This window comes from Pseudorca crassidens, chromosome 7, assembly GCF_039906515.1.
Source record: "Pseudorca crassidens isolate mPseCra1 chromosome 7, mPseCra1.hap1, whole genome shotgun sequence".
Classification (NCBI taxonomy): Eukaryota; Metazoa; Chordata; class Mammalia; order Artiodactyla; family Delphinidae; genus Pseudorca; species Pseudorca crassidens.
In genome coordinates, this window is record NC_090302.1 from 62727064 (window position 1) to 62744887 (window position 17824).

The 17824-nt window shown below is 35.5% G+C and overlaps 1 protein-coding gene across 8 annotated transcripts in view; it reads right to left on the bottom strand.

Moving 5' to 3' along the window:
• MPDZ (multiple PDZ domain crumbs cell polarity complex component) overlaps positions 1-17824 on the bottom strand; it is a 167645-nt gene that overhangs the window by 114630 nt on the left and 35191 nt on the right. For all 8 annotated transcript variants that reach the window (XM_067744394.1, XM_067744390.1, XM_067744393.1 and 5 more), the window contains one exon: positions 15985-16151. In XM_067744394.1, coding sequence (XP_067600495.1) covers positions 15985-16151 — 167 coding nt within the window. The remainder of the gene's footprint in view (positions 1-15984; positions 16152-17824) is intronic.

A 17824-nucleotide genomic window follows, 5' to 3' on the forward strand; every position in this document is an offset into this window, starting at 1 on the left:
GGATGTGGAGAAAACGGAACGCTCATACACTGCTGGTAGGAATGCAGAACAGGAGAGCCCCTCCGGAAAACAGTTTGGCTGTTTCTGAAAAAAAACCCTCAGTGCATATTTGCCATACGACCCAGCAATTGCGCTCCTGGGCAATTATTATAGAGAAATGAAAACATATGTCCACACAAAAACATGTACATAATTGCTCATAGCAGCTTCACCTATAAGAGTAAAAAACTGGAAACCAACAAAATGTCCCCTAGTAAGTACATCCATACCCAGAATAATACTCAACAACGAGAAGGAACAAAATATTAAGATACACAGAAACTTGGAGGGATTATGCTGAGTGAAAAGAAACAATCTCGAACTGTCACATACATTATGATTATATTTTTATAAGAGTCTTGAATTGATTAAATTATAGAGATGGAAAAGGGTGCCAGGGTTGGGAATGGTGTGGAGTAGGGGGCTGGATATGAATATAAAGGGGTAGCAGAAGGGAGGTCTTTGTGGTGGTGAATAGATCAGTATTTAGATGGTGGTGGTAGTTACACAAATCTATACAAGTGAGAAAAGATGACACAAATTGAAAAAATTAACACACATTGTACCAGTATCAGTTTTGTGGTATGATATTTTACTATAATTAAGATGTAACCATTGGAGGAAACTTGGAGAAATATACATAGGACTATACATATACTATATTGAAAACTTCCTGTGAATCTATACTTAATTCAAAATAATTTTTTAAAGTTAATTCAAATAGGTTAAGGATACTGACTGTAATCTTTAGGGTGACCAATAGAAGAATAATAAAATGAAGTATAAATAACATGCTAATAGAAGAAGATAATATTAAAAAGTCAACTAATACAAAAAAGGCAAAAAAGAATAAATAAGAAAACAAAAATGTCAAATTTAAATTTATCAATAATTACATTAATATGAAGGGGTTAAATACTCAAAGACTGAAATTGTCAGATTGGATAACACAGTAAAATCCAAATGTATACTGTTTACCAAAGACACAGATTAATAATAAAAAAGGAGATACAGAAAAGATGAAAGTAGAAAGATGGAAAAAAGATACACAACACTTACATTAACCAAAAGAAGCCTGATACAGCTAAACTAATATCAGACAAGTAGATTTTAAGAAGCATCACTGAAGATAAAAAGAGACAATTCATAAAGGGTCAATTCAACAGAAAGAAAAACAGTCTTAGTAATCTAAAAAGATAATCTCAAAACAGGTAGGGAAGGGACTTCCCTGGTGGTCCAGGGGTAAAGAATCCACCTGACAATGCAGGGGACGCGGGTTTGATACCTGCTCAGGGAAGTAAGATCCCACATCATGCTGCGGGGCAACTAAGCCTGCGCGCCACAACTACTGAGCTCTCATGCCTGAAATAGAGCTCGCGTGCCGCAAACTACGGAGCCCAGACGCTCTGGAACCTGCAGGTCACAACTACAGTGCCCACGCACCCTGGAGCCTGTGCGCCACAACTAGAGAAGAGGAAAACCCACATGCCACAGCTAGAGAGAAGCCTGCATGACACAACTAGAGGGAGGCCCTCACACCACAACGAAGAGCCCGTGTGCCACAACTAAGACCCAGTGCAGCCAAACAAATAAATAAATAAATAATAAATCTTTAAGGAAAAAAAAAAAAACAGGTAGGGCAAAAAGGACTCAGAATCCAAATAAGAAATAGGCAAATCCACAATCATAATTAGAGTTTATAACAAATCTCTCTCAGTAACTGACAGAATGAAAAAAAATCAATAAGGATATAGAAGATCTGAACAACATTCTAAATAAAGTTGACCTAATTGACAAATATAGAACATTGCACTCAACAACTGCTGGATGCTGAATTCTTTCCAAATACAACGGAAATATTTATCTAAATAGACTGTAGGTAGTTCAAAAAGCAAGTGTCAACAAACCCCAAAGAATAGATGACCTCTGATTACAGTAAATTAAGCTCGAAATCAATAACAGAAAGGTAACAGGAAAGCTAAAATATGTTAGTCAATTAAGCAATACATTTCCAAATAAACCATGGGTCAAAGCAATTATATTAAAATTTAAACATTTTGAATTAAATGATGATGAAGATACAACATACCAAAATTGTGGGATGCAGCAAAAGCAATGCTTAGAAAGAAATTCATAGACTTAAATGGATATATTAGAAAAAGATGGGGCTTCCCTGGTGGCACAGTGGTTGAGAGTCCGCCTGCCGATGCAGGGGACACGGGTTCATGCCCTGGTCCGGGAAGATCCCACATGCCATGGAGCAGCTGGGCCCGTGAGCCATGGCCGCTGAGCCTGCGCGTCCGGAGCCTGTGCTCCGCAACGGGAGACGCCACAACAGTGAGAGGCCCGCATACCGCAAAAAAAAAAAAAAAGAAAAAGATGAAAGATTAATAAATCAATGAGCTGAGCATCTGTATCAAAAAGCTAAAATAAAACAGTATACCAAATCTGAAAAAAGGAAGAAAATAACATAGGTTAGACCAGAATTGAGGAAAAATTTTTTTAAATACGATAAAGAAAGTCAAATGTTGGACTTTTGGAAGAAAAAGGATTAATAAAATAGATAAAACACCAGGAATGTTTCAGAAATTGGACTTTATTATAAATTTTTAAAAATTTTCTGGTCACCAAAAGATACAGTTATGGGAGTCAAAAAGCAAAACACAAAGCAGAAAAAGACAAGTGTAATACATATGTCCAAAAAAAAACTGTATTCAGAATATATAAAAAACCCGTCAGTCAATGAGAAAAGGACTGACAAAACAATAGAAAAGTGTGCAAAAAACTTAAACAGAAACTCCACAAAGGAGGATATCCAAATAACCAACAAGCATATGAAAAGGTACCCAACATCATCAGTCGTCAGGAAAATGCAAATTAAAACAATAATGTGATACTACAAGTACCGCTAGAGTGGCTAAAATTGGGGGGCGAGGGGGAAAGAAAATTAAAGCTGGCGGTACCAAGTATAAGCGATGATGTGGACAACAAGAATTTTCATACATTATAGTAAGAGCACAGACCTACAACTGCTTTGGGAAACAGTTGGGCAGAATCTACAAATGCTGAATATATACCTTAAGACCCAGAAATTTCACTCTAAAGTAAATATCCAAGAGAAATGCACAACTGTGAACATCAAAAGACATGCTAGAACATTCATGGCAATTTTATTTATAATACAGCCAAAAACTGGGGAAAACCCACAAAATTATAGTCAACAAAGGAAAGGAAAAATATATTCTAGTATATTCATGCAACAAAAAAATGAAAAGAACGACAGCTACATACAACAACCAAAAAGAATCTCACAGACACAAAGTGAAGACAAAGAAGCCAGGTACAAAAGCATATATACTCTGATTGCATTATATAAAATTCAAATATTTATCTATGGGATGAAAGTCAAAATAGTGTATGATCTGATTTATATGTAGCATCTAAAAAAGCCAAACTCACAGAAACAAAGAGTAGATTGGTGGCTGCCAGGGGCTGGGAGAAATGGGGAGATGCTGGTTAAAGGATACAAACTTCCAGTTATAAGATGAAAAAATTCCAGGTATCTAAATGGACAGCATGGTGACAACAGTTAACAATATTGTATTATATACCTGAAAGCTGCTAAGAGAATAGATTTTAAAAAGTCTTCACCTAACACACAAAGGGTTAATTATGTGAGGGGATAGATGTATTAACTAGCCTTACTCTGGTAAATAAGGGTAGCAAATATTTCAAATATCACGTTGTACATCTTAAACTTATACAATATTCTATGTCAACTATAACTCAAATAGGCTGGAAAAAACAGTGATTCCTTTGGGGTAGTTAGGACTGACCGAGGGGACACAGAGATTATTATGGAGTGCTGGTAACCTTCTATACCTTGATTTATGGGGAAGGTTATGTGTACATTCAATTTGTAAAAAATCCTTGAGCCATATAATCTTCGCTTGATTGTATGTTTTTTTCTCAAAATTTTTTAAAGTTTACAAAGTAAGTGATACAATCAGAGCAGAGAACCTGGGGTACTCCAATGAATGATATACACATACACTTCTCTTAAAGAAAGAGGTAGTAGGAATAGCCTCTATGTATCAAGCTAAACCTTCTCTGACAGAAACTGAATTTAAAGTTCAATTACCCAGCATTCACCTTAAGTGAAGGAAAATAAAGAAGTGGATATCCGAAGATGAAGCTTAGTCTATTACTGTGATAGATTACCCTCCACAGGCTTGATATGGATTACACTGGCTAATTCCCACTGCCAGAATAAATCTTTAACAAGTGCTCAAGTCAAGATGAATCCTCAGCAAATGTGTTTTGACCTCTGTAGCGCACCTAGATCTTTCTTCCTTAAAGATTATACATTTTTAAAGCTTGTATCATTTAATTGCACACCAAATTAGAAGAAAAGAATAATCTTTACTCTGTCTTACACTTTTACACTAAAGTAGTTTGACCCACCCTGGTACAAGGCTGATATAGCTCCAAGATTTTTTTAATTATAAATTGTTTTTCATCTTTTTTCAATAATAATACCTATTCTTTAAAATTAATGTAATTCCAAACATACTCAACAAGATCAACATCTTAGTATTTTGATCATATGCATGTGGTTTATGCACTTAAGCTTAATCCAATAGAAAACTTTTCAAATACGTAGATTCACTTAACAAAAACTGCTACAAAATACTGAAATATTAACTTCTTAAGTTTTATCTATCCCTTCTGTGTTGTTAACTGAAAAGGAAGTTAACATTATTAGCTCTATTTTCATGGCTAACATCAATCTTTCCAGAAGTACTTGCATTATTGTCTACAAAAATGACTGCTTAGGATCAAACTGAATTTCCCAAAGCATTTCTGTATAGATTGTCCAAACCTAATTTGTGGTCCTGTTATTTTGACTTATTCTGAATTCAGAGTATAGCAATGAGAATAAAACAACCCAAATGCCTGCGTACGTTTGATGAATACTGTATTTCTATCACTTAAAAGCTAAAATATGCATTATCTTGAATTAAACAAGAAAAATGACCACTGCTTTTGCAACCCTAGTTTTGGTAGATTTTAAACAAATTTATAAACATATATTGCTAGTTCACTTTCCCAATTTTTTGTTTGTTTGCTACTCCCTCAACATAATGGAAAAATAAGAAGCAAGGCACTCTCTGGGGAATCTGCCATAACAGGTGCACCTCACAGAAATGCAGACTTTTTTCTTTTTTTTTAATCTGCACCTTGTCTTTTCTTCTTGTAGAGCAAGAAAAGTGCTTATTTTCTTGTGAATTTACAAAAATGCTGTAAAACACTCTCTGGAACTGATCCCAAATATGAAATGCAAAGAGGGATAGGATGCTGAGAGTATTCAATGAAATACAGCACCTAAAATGGTAGCAATAACAGGAAAAAAAATCTTATACATAATAGAGCTCCATTTCAAGTTTGGAACCAAGAGATGCCTCTTTTTCCATAAATCATTCAGTGAAACACTGAGTAGAGCACAACTCTGATGCATTATTGAACAGGCAAACCCCCTTGCACAGTAATTGATGGTGGCAATCTTGATTTAATGATCCTTATTTTTAAAGCTAATTAAAGAAATTGAGTTGCATGTTCAAAGCATATTAGCTTAATGTGACCAGACTATTTTGGACATAAAGTAGCTCACAGTTCCTGAGCTAAACAAGATACAAAATGCAACAGCAAGTTATAAGGGCGGGGTGGGGGGTTCAGATGAAACAAGCATAATTTTACATTTTCTATGAGACCTATCTTTAGTTCATTCAAATACTTATTCAGCACCTGAAATGTCCGAGACATTGGGCTCTAGGGGATGGGATGGTAATTAAAGCGGTGTCTGTGGTAGACTGTGAAAGAAAAGGCAACAAATTATTTTCAGCTCTTCTCAGCAAGAACAAGTCTATTTCCCCACCTTTGAATCAAATAAAAACGTTCTTGATGAAGTAGTAAAAATTATTAATTTTATTCGATATTGACTCTTGCATGCACATCCTTTTAATACTCTGTTAAAAATGGTAAGTAAGTATAAAGTACTTCTGCTATACAAAAAAATACAATTGTCAGAAGAGAAGCACTATTGTTTGAGTTGCAAACTAAACTATGCTATTTTTTTCATGGGTACCATATTACTTGAAAAAAATGACTTAAAACCAAAAATGATTATACAGGCTTGGGTATATGGCAGACAATTTCTCAAAAATAAACAAAGTATGCTTGTCACTTCAAGGAAAACAACTGACAGTAATTGTTGCCAGTAGTAAAATTTGAGCTTTCAAGTAAAAATGAGAATTTTGAAAAATTTGCATCTGCCTTCCTGAGCTTGACACTTTTCCATAATTTAAAGACTCCATTGATAAGATCAGAAGCAATATTAGCCAAGTGTAACTTTCTGATACTATATAGTGAAATGTAATTTTTCTTTTTTGCAAATTTTCCAGATGACCAATATAATATAAAATTCTGCATGGATAATAAAAGTAAAAATTCAAAGCACAAGACAGATTTTACTGTAACAGAGTACAAAATGTTCACTGTTCTGGTTTCAGATTCCACGTTGTAACTAACCTTTAAGAAACTACCAGGAGTTTTGGTGTCCTATTGAAGGATGATATCCACAACCATCTGAAAAGGCTATATATACCCCTCCCCTTTTCCAGCTACATACTGATACTTGCATGAGGCCTGATTTTCTCATATACATCAACTAAAACAAAAAATGCAAACAGATCAAAGGCAGAAGCAGACATGAGAATCCACTGTCTTCTACTGAGCCACGTTAAAGAGATGTGCAAAAATATAAAACAATACCACTCTTCTCACTAATTTTTAAAGGTAATCAGTTTATTACTGTTTTTAATATAATAAGTAAATACTTACAATAGTTCTCAATTTTAATTTCTAACCTGATAAATACTGGTGGATAAAACCACAAAAACAGAAGCTCTTTGAGGTGCTTGGTAATTTTTAACAATGTAATGGGGTCATGAGGCCAAACTGAGAGTTGCTGCCTTAGAACATAAAATCTCAATAGGAGGAGGAAGCAATAAGCAGAGAACTGATATTTATTGAGTGCTTGGTAAGCACTGGGCTTATGACTTAGTTTTAAAATCCATGTTATTTAGTTCCCATTTTACAACTAAAGGAGGAAAAAAAAAGGGGCTCAGTCAAGATAAATATATATTTTTTCATTTTAAGAAATCAACTCTGGCTTAAGATCATTTACTTATAAATATCAGTGCCAGAATACAAATCTGGATTGTGTCTGTCTCCAAACAAGACAACACTACAATACTGCCAGCACCTGAGATCAGATCATCAAAACGAAGGCCTCTAGATCACCAGGAAATCCTTAAATTATGTTCATTATACTGTTTAGGACAGTGAAACAAAAGACAACAGAGCTCTATCATTAAGACCTGGGCTCTGGAGTCAGCGTGCCTGCATTCAGATACTAACTCACTCCCCCACTTAACCTCTCTGTGTCTCCGTTTCCCCAGCTGCAAAATGAGGAAAATATTATCCTGTGCTTTACAGTATTGTTATAATGATGAAACAGGTAAATCTACGTGGAATAGCTCCTGGCACACAGTAGGAATTCCATACATGTTAACTGCTATGATGATGATGAATGATGAGTGACATATCTTTTTCAATATGGTTCCTACGAGAAAAATGAGGTGTCTTCAAAGTAACTTCAGTTATTTGGCTAGTTTATTTATGTTAAATAAATTCTCTAGCAAGGAAAGTTATTAATGCACAAAACTTCTAAATATTCAACAACATTCACATACTCATTAATTAAGCAATCATTTATTGAGTTTGAGCAAAGTGTCATGTTAGGGACAAGGTATGCAAAGGTGAACATGGCATGGATTTTATTCCAAAAGTAGTAAATGGACTCCAAACAAACGTCCAAACAAATGAATTCTACAACTCCTGTTTACGCTTGTTAAGAACAAATGGCGAGTGGCGCACAGCATATACACCACTAGTCTAGGCATGTGTGTTGATGTGTATTTGCAGAATGTCTTTCCTTTATTTAAATCTCAACACTTCTGTGCTTTCTTAACAAAATTTCCAAGGGAAAAAAATTTAGAGAATGTAACTTGACCAAAAATAATATTCTTATCAAAGTACGCTGAAATTTTCTACATCAGAGGGGTAAAGGTATCAAAATTAAGTAACTATCTTTTTCAAATGCCATCACAAATTTCAGAAATTTTAAATCTAGACAAATGACATGTTAGAATGTTTGCAGTGTTTTTTCTATGTCCCACATTTCCAGAAGATAAAACTGATTCACTGTTCACAGTCTGCTTAGAGAAAAATAAAAATAAAACCTTCTAGACAAGTATAAATATATGGAAATGGGCATATGAAGACTGATGTTACTTTGCCATGCTGTCTCTCCATTCCACTATTACCTTTACCCAGTTCATTTACTTTAAAACCTAGCATAATTATAAACAAAAGCAGAATGAAACTTCTGATTTATATTAAGAAGGCCCTCTGATTAAAATCTGGTGGGAGAATTTGAGGGAAATGGCAAATTTTAATGAATTTGAATTTATAAAAGATTTAGTTTGAATTCATTTCTCTTTAGGAATGCTATTAACTGTTTTTTCAACTTATTTGCTCCTTTAAATTACAGAACTAGGATTTAGAAACAGTGTAAATTAGAAGTTAAAAAAAAGCATTGGCTTCAGGGTCAGACAGACCTGGATTCTTCCCCTAAATCTACCAATGAATAATTGTGTGGTCCAGATTAAGTTATATAACCTCTCTAAACCCCAATTTCCTCACTGGACAAAATGGGGATAAAACCCATCTCAAAAAGCTGATGGACTGGTTAAATGAGACAAAGTCCACAGCACACAATGGCTTCCTAAAAGTAATTGTTCTTGTTGCTGTTGCTATATTTCAAATGCAAATCAACCTCTATTGTTCTAAATTCTTGGGTTATAAAACTGATTTACATTATACCCAGTAAATTTCACATTTTTTCCCTCTTCTCCAAAGACCATTTAACTTTGTCACAAAAACACCATACAATTAGCACCATTTGCTGTTTTAGACACACATGCATACCCAATAGCAAGATGGTGTTGCATTTTAATCCAGCACTGTATAAAAAGCTTGAACACTGCCTTCTTGCCCAGGATAAAACAAGAATTTTAGTCCCTTCAAAGGCTCTATATTTACAAACTTTTAGTTAAAGGAACAAACATTTAAAAGCTGTTATTGTACCAAAAATAAAGTATTTGAAATTCCTACAGTAAATAAACTTTATGGTAAATGTAAAAACATGAGACTCAACTCCTCCTCTCATAACTTCTCCTAGATAACGTACATTGAAGTCTCAAGAAACAGACACTTTCCTGTTAGGCGGCTGCAATGCTCTCTCATAAAAGCAAAACCGTTTCAGGGGTAAGAAAAATAGTTTTTTCATTTTCACAGGCAACATCAACTGGGAAGAATTCCAGTCGATTTCTCATACTTCCTGTTAATGGGGTTGAGGCGTATCTTCTTTCTCTCCATTCCCCTTCCCCCATACCCAGTCATAATTTAACCTAGGCATTCTTGGGAGAGAGTAGCCATTTCCCCTTTCCTGACAGCAAGCCTACAGGTGAATTATCTTCATTTCAGTCTCAAATTAGAAACCATCCACACAAGGGTTATGTTTTCATCTTTTACATAAGTAATAAAATAAAGCTGAGGAAATACAGGCATCTCTGCTCTTTGAGACATGAATTACACAAAACAGCATCTTTTTTGACGACCAAAGTCAAAACAGAGCAACCAAGTACTCAGTTATCAAAATTCTCAACTTTCCAACAACCTAAAAAACATAAATGTAAGAAAGTGTCAGAGGTGAGAATGTTACTGCTTAAAAGCAGCATACCTCAACACTTTGGCCATGAACGTGATGTATCAGTCCTACAAACACAGAAGAGTGGCTCTTTGGGCAGGCCTCAGGATGGTGGTGTTTCACCCAATACCCTCTACTTCCGTCAGATATTTGAAAGTAACCCTATGAAGTACACACTGACTACCTTTTTCTTTAGGTTCTATAAAGTGCGCTCCTGTTTTAAGACAGTATGAGAAAAAAAATACATAGGGTACATTACTTCATGTACTCTTCTGCAGAAAAGCCGTCGCTAAATTAGTGTGTATTCTTAGTGTATTTCATTCTTAGAAAGATGAAAGAAATAGTCCTTTGAAGTGTAAGTCACGTGTTTTACAATTATAATTGAGGGTCTTATCCATCAAAAATGTCATTAAAACCTATACCTTTGTTTTATGCTGTGTGTTTTTACTACAACCTTTAAAATGTGGAGAAATAAAAATACGTAAATAAAATGATTGTTAAAAGACTGTATTTAATAGTGTGGTTAAAAGATCAAGTTGATATAACTTCAACTTGATACAATAAAATTTGATATAGAAAGCTGAATGCAAAAGAGCAAAGATGATAAAAACCAAACCAAAAAAAAGAAAAAAACTCAAAAAACAACAAAAAAAATCTTACCTTAATAAATCCTTTATAATCTGGCTCCAAAGTTTCCTCTCTTGCCAATAGCCTTACGTATTCTATTGCTCTGATAATACAGGTATGTATGTGACTCTGTACCAGGGTTTCTCAACCTCAGCACTGAACACGCCCTAAACCCCACACTTCTTTGTTTTGAGGGGCTATCCTTTACACTGAGGATGTTCAGCAGCATCCCTGGACTCTACCCATTACGTGCCAGTAGCAATGGCCCCCACAGCCCACATGTTGCAACAATCAAAAGTGTCTCCAGATATTGCCCGATGTCCCCTGGAGAGGGAGAACGTAAAATCCCCGTTGGAGAACTGCTCTATACTCTTCTAACCACTGTTTCCGCTACCTGAAATAACTTCCTCCATCTCTGCAGAAAACTCCTACTCATTTTCAAGACTTATTTTACATGTTACTTCCAGTGTGAAGTTTAGTTTTCCTCTAATCAAAGTTAGTAATTTCTTCCTCTTTCTTCCTCTTATACCACTCACATTCTTGTTTTTCTATTTAATTACATAAGACTATACATGTTCTCTATTTCCCTCTAGATGGTGAGAACCTCCACCTTACTTATTCATTGTGTTTTTGATTATTTTAGGTGTTCAACAAGGTTTATTAATAAATGATTATGAGCTTTCTATAAAATAACCATGAGCTCCCATAATGTTCCCATTGCCAAGGGGAAATCTGGTTCATAGAATGATGTCTCACGTTGAGCAATATATAATTATCTGGTTCTTTTTTGCCTTTGTCCTGGGAAATGGGAAATAAATTCTATACTAAATTTTAGCAACCCAAGATTCTTGGTATATCTAATTGTCTAATATTTTTATTTGATCTTTATTTAGATTTACCTTTGAATCATCTATTAGTCAGGATGCTTTGCCTTCAGGAGTTGTTCCAAATTCTTTTTGGAATGTGAACAGATAAAACTTAGGAACACAAATATAAAACCACAATTTTATACCATGAAGACCGTATTTTCCAAGAATAAAAATGAAAAAGATGGACTGAATTACTGTGATCTACACTGAACAGTAATTTCCAACACTGATTCTATGTTAAATCAGCATTTCTCCAATTATTTCAAGAGATGTCATAAAATTTCCAAAGAAAAACTTGGAAATTTCCAAAGAAAAACTTGGAAAAATCTGGTTTAATTTTGTGTGTAAATACACTACGCATCTAGATGATATATATGTAAACCAACACTTCCCTGGGAGAAAGGTTAATGAACCAGGAACCTGGAAATATCAAACAAGAACAAAATAACAACTGTCATACTCCAAAAAGGCTGGAAATCACTGACAAGGAGAAACCTCCAGAATATTCTATCCCCCCAAGGCTAGTCTTCCATATCAGCAGCTTTTGTAGCCTGCATATCCACATCATTTCTTCAATGTTGGACTTGGTCTCTGTGGCCATAACTTTTTAAAAAAATCTTAGCAATGACAATTTTTAAATATTAATTCTAACTTTTAAATATTAATTCTAACTTTCTAATGAAATTAATCATTTTAATTCACAGTTTTCCTATAAAAAACTCAGGATAAAAAGACATTTAACTTAGTGCCCATAGTTAATTCAGAAAGCAAGGCGATTAATTAATCAGGAAAGCAGCATCCACCTATATTGGAATAGAGAAACGTCACGGAATAAATATTCAAATCCAATATCCTCGTGGCTGACAAGTTTCTATTATTAAACTGCTAACATATTTATTTCCTCCACAATAGCTGGATTTTTGTCATGAATATGCATTAAGCCCTGCAGTTATTAGCCCTGATGACTAGGTGACAGTGAGGACACTACTTGAGAATTTGCATTTGACAGATCATTGACACGAAGTCACAGTTCCCTTTTTTTTTCCCCCTCTTCACTTAAACAGGAATCATGTGATAGGAAATGAACTGGAGCTATTAGAGATTATTCAGGTTTAATAGCACACATCCTTTTAGCTGGCATTAAAACAATACACAATGTGGCAGAGTTAAACAGAGGCATCAATTATACTCTCAGACCTGTTAATATTTTTGACAATATTTAAATAGCACATCCCTTCAGGGCATGGCTTTTTTGCCCTCTCAGTTACACACCTGTCAAGTGTTTAATTTGCCAAAGGGAAACAGTTTGATTTCTAAGGGCAGTCTTAATACGGAAGAAGCAAATTGGAAAAATTAAACATTATTGAATAGAAGTAATGGGAAGGATCTGAAGGGAAAAAAATAGTAGGCTTAATTCAACATGGCATGTCGGTATCTGTCATTAATGCAACAATATGATCATGTTCTCAATATGGTGCATATACCTTGGGCTTTTCAATTATTCCCTCCCTTTGCTTTTTAAAAGACAGAATGATGGCAGGGGAAAATCAAAGGGGTCAACAGAATGATGGCAGGGGAAAATCAAAGGGGTCAATAGTTCCAGTAATAATAAAAAAGATGGAAATGGTAACTTGCTCCTATTGTGCATATAAAATTATACATTTGAAAACGTAAGTTAGGTATAAGATAATAAATAAAAGCTAGACATGCATCAGATTTGTGTAGCTACTGGATTAAAAACACAAACCAAATGTCACTCCTTAGATGCATTACTTAAATATTAAATTATAAATATCAATAAATTAGCAGTTGGTAAACTATATAGAAAATTTAAATCTAACATGATAACGTCTAGAATATTTAATGTTTAAACTTTAAAACAGAAAACATTAAGTTTTTGAAAATTTTCTCTAGTCACGCAAGGAAAAGAAATTGGTTAAGTTAACAAATGAAACTGAATTGGTAAAGAACGGAGAGTAAAGTGAAGAGTCACAAAAAATGTGGGAAATTATCAATAGTTTCAACCGACATAAAGTCATGGCATCTAGGGCATGTCTACCCTTGGGGGCAGGGGGAGATGTGAGATAAGCTGCAGGGTCAAATAAGGGGAAGGGCTGTGCCTTGGCAGCCAAGAAGCATGAGCTGTAGCTCTGGCTCTACTCTTCTAAACCACTGCTGTAATAAGCAGGGGGAAGAACAGATGGTTTCTTTGGTCCCTTTCAGTATTTGAAGGGGTGACCAATGAGCCAAAAAGTCCAAAGTCATGTAAGACACGCCTACAGAATTCACAAACATCACAGCTTACGTAGCCTTGAAATACAGTTGACCCTTGAACAACACAGAGGGTAGGGGCACGGCACCACCCCACACACGGTCGAAAATCCACGTATAACTCTGAATCCCCCAAAACTTAACTACTAAGAGCGTACTGTTAACCGGAACTCTTACCCATAACATAAACTGTCACTTAACACATATTTTGTATGTTCTATGTATTATATACTGTATTCCTACAATAAAGTAAACTAGAGAAAAGAAAATGCTATTAAGAAACATCATAAGGAAGAGAAAGTACATCTATGTGCAGTTCTAATCCATGGTGTTCAAGGGTCAACTGTATACTAGCTTCTAACATTTAATACAATGAGATGACACTGCCCATAGACCTAGACTATGAGGTTCAATAATATTATGCTCGATAATTCCCAAAGAAATTTCAGCTGAATCATGTGGGACCCAAACAGTTTTAGAGCCCATATTCTACTTCCATTTAGAAAAGACAAAACAAGCTCAACAAGTAGGCCCATTTCTCTCCTCCTTTCAGCAGACATGGTAAGTATGAAAGCTATTCTCCTTACATAAGGCTGGCTAGCAGGGAAATTTCAACAGTTGCCTCACTGGACTAATGGTATTCCCTAACACACTTACTAGTACTTTTTCTTGCAACTTTTCATCTCATTCTAATCATATTTTCACATAATACAATAAGGGGAGACATCTTCACACTCTTTAAAAACCAGATAATTTTCCACACCATAATTACGCTAATATTCATGATATTGGTTTATCCAAAAGTGTGCCAATTCATTTTGAAAATGAGTACCTAAAACTAATCTTTTCAATAATTTACAAAGGAAACAAACACAACTACATATAATGAAACTACCTCTTTTTCTTAATTCATGGCCATAACTTTTTAAATCATTAGGTAGAAATTCACTTGAGAAAAATATTTTTAGACATTCTTCTTGATCTACTTACTTAATTTGGGGGGGGCTACTAAAATATCTAGATTAAGAAGTTATATGACACTAAACAAATTCTTTCTCTGTTGCTACTATTTGTTCTCTTTGCATTTGGCATATTTTGGGTATTTTTGTTAATTGGAGCTGTTCTTTCACTGAATTATGAAACGAGTCTACAGGTTTCATTTTAAACTTTTAAGGCAGAATATTTGCTAGCAAGTCATCCATAAACATCAGATTAATGCTAAAAACATCAGAATGAGTATTAACTTGGACTAAAGACATAATTAGACTGACTTCAAACCTTGTGAGGATAGCAACCATCTAAAAAATATTTTTTAAAAACCTGAGAAATGGTGATTAAGTAAGTTCAAAGACCATCTGACTCCAGTTTTCATTCTGTCATTGTGATGTTTCAATTTTAATATAAATGCCAGGACTTTTTAATATTCATAATTTTTACAGGAATAAAACACTGTGTTACATTTAGAAGTCCTAATGTTTATCACCATCTGATGCTGTCATGGGAGCAATTGCTACTTACACTCTTTTCAGAAGTGAGAATTGCAATTCCTCTAACTGATGACAATGTAATTACTCCGTTTACTGTCAAAATAGAGGTGATTTCCCTTCCTCACATACATGATTACACATGCAAATCCAGTCTCATCTGAAATCATGTAAGTTTACTGAGTGTCTGAATCTGAATGAGCAAGATCACATGAACCATGAGTCCTAGTGATGATGGAAACCAAGCTACAGTCATCCACCCTAAACATATTTTCATCATCCCCTTCTCTTGCAGGAACTCATTCTTCCGTATCCACACAGCCTTCAACAGCCTTCAACACAATGTCATATCATCTACAATACGCTGCAACAACTGTCACAAAAATAACTGGGGGTGGGGGGAAGCCACAGTTAATCTGAATGTCTCATTTGGAGGTTTAAATCAGGAGCCCCCAATCCCCGGGCCACGGACTGGTACCGGCCCACGGCCCATTAGGAACCGGGCCGCACAGCAGGAGGTGAGCGGCGGGTGAGCGGACGGAAGCTCCCTCTGTCGCTCCCCACTGCTCCCCATCGCTCGCATTACCGCCTGAACTATCCCCACCCCCACCCCCCATGTCCGTGGATAAACTGTCTTCCACGAAACTGGTCCCTGGTGCCAAAATGTTGGGGACCGCTGGCTTAAATAACTTCATTAACTATTCATTAACACATACAAAAATCAGCCTTTCAGAAAAACACGAGAGTTTCACAAGCTCTATGCAACACCACAAAGGCCTCCTGTGAGTGCACCATGTCTTACCTGGTCTTTCAGTTGCTGTACAGAAGTCTGCAGGTTCAGAATCTGGCTGAAGAGTGGGCTCTGCAACACTGACTTGAGAAGGTTCAGTTTGTCTTCATTTGCTACATCCCCGCGCTCCCGCAGCTTGGCCTGCAAGCGCTCTGCCGCCTGCAGGGCCCGATTTTTGTCTAAACCAAAGAGCAGCATTAGACAGTAACAGAATTTGAAAGACAGGCATCAAACCATGCTTATAGAAATCCTAAAGCTATTCCTTTCCAGAGCTCAAAATTGACTCAGAAAAAAAAGAAGGGTCTAAAACATGTCACTACGAATATATTCTTCAAACCTTGAAATTTCTAGTAAGAAGGTTTGACAGCAGGGAACTGGTTATAGTGTGTGCTACATGCAACTAATGGTAAAGTACAGAAACTACTTCAGATGAAGCATATTTGAGTTCCAATACCAGGTATTTCATCGCTAATGAAAACCAAACACTCTGTCATCTTGTAAATGCTGACATTTCCACTTTTTAAAAAAACTTATAAGTAAGAAAAATTAGAAGTACAGCTAATAAGTGGAGGTGAATAATGTTACTGATGAGTTATAACATCCAAATATGACAATTTCATATATTAAGGGGCAAAGCATTGTGTATTTGTGAATTTACTTGAAAATACATCACAATAATGCATATCCCTTCAAAAACACAATTTTTTAGTATTTTAAATGTCTTACCCCCAAAGTAAGATATTTATTTGCCAAAGTAAACGTCTTGAATTAGCATATCCTTAATAATCCTAGCATCTTGCAAGCATGCTTCTACCAGATAGTGAGTTTCTACCACATATAACAGTTAAAAATATCTCCCCAAACCCTACTCTTGCTCTCTTTCTCTCCCTTACTGGTAAGTGAAGCCACATTAGTTTTTAAAAAAAATGGAGACTGCTCAGATATATGTCCTAACAGATTCATGATGGTAACAAGTGTGTCTATTAAAATATATTTGCCATATCATAGTAATCGAAAAGAGTGAGAATTATCATCAGAGTCATTTTCGATAGCACCAAATGCAGAATTATGCAGGAATGGGGAAATTAAAACATGAATCAATGTCGACCATGAGTTCACAAACACAAATTTAAAGAAACAATATTTACTCATATAGTAGGTCCCCTATATATTAACCTTCAAGTTGTGAACTTTCAAAGAATGCGAACGTGCATCTGGTTCCAGCAAGGAACCAGAACCTGTGCCATCAACGTTAGGCGTGGGTGAAACTGCAGCCTGCCCTCCATCCCCTATTGCTGGTGATCCTTCAGCTCCACCGTCTCCCACCTCCTCTCCCTCCTCCAGTCAGTGACTCTTCTTGCCTGTTCACTCAATGCCAGCCCCTGTATGCCAGCTGTTGTACTGTACTAATGTACTTTTCAAGATACTATAATGTAAGTTTAAAAATGTTTTCTTTATTTTCTGTTCGCTTGTTTTTTACGTATTTTATGTGTGAAACGTATTATAAATCTATTACAGTACCGTACTATATAGCCGATTGTGTTAGTTGGGTACCTAGGCTAGCTTTGTTGGACTTACAGACAAATTGGATTTACGAACCTGCTCTCGTAACGGAACTCGTCCGGATGTAGGGGACTTACTGTATGCAGAATTTAAAAGCAAATAATAGTGAAGATATGCATGAGAATTTTATTCTGGGTCATATTTCCCATGGTATCTCAGAATACAAATCTAGTATTAATTCCCATGTCAATTCTTGAAAAGTATACAACTCAGTAATAACTTACAGAATGAAGATTATAAGGTAATGGTTTATATAATTCTGTATTTCCCCTTTGCTGTCCACTTTCTT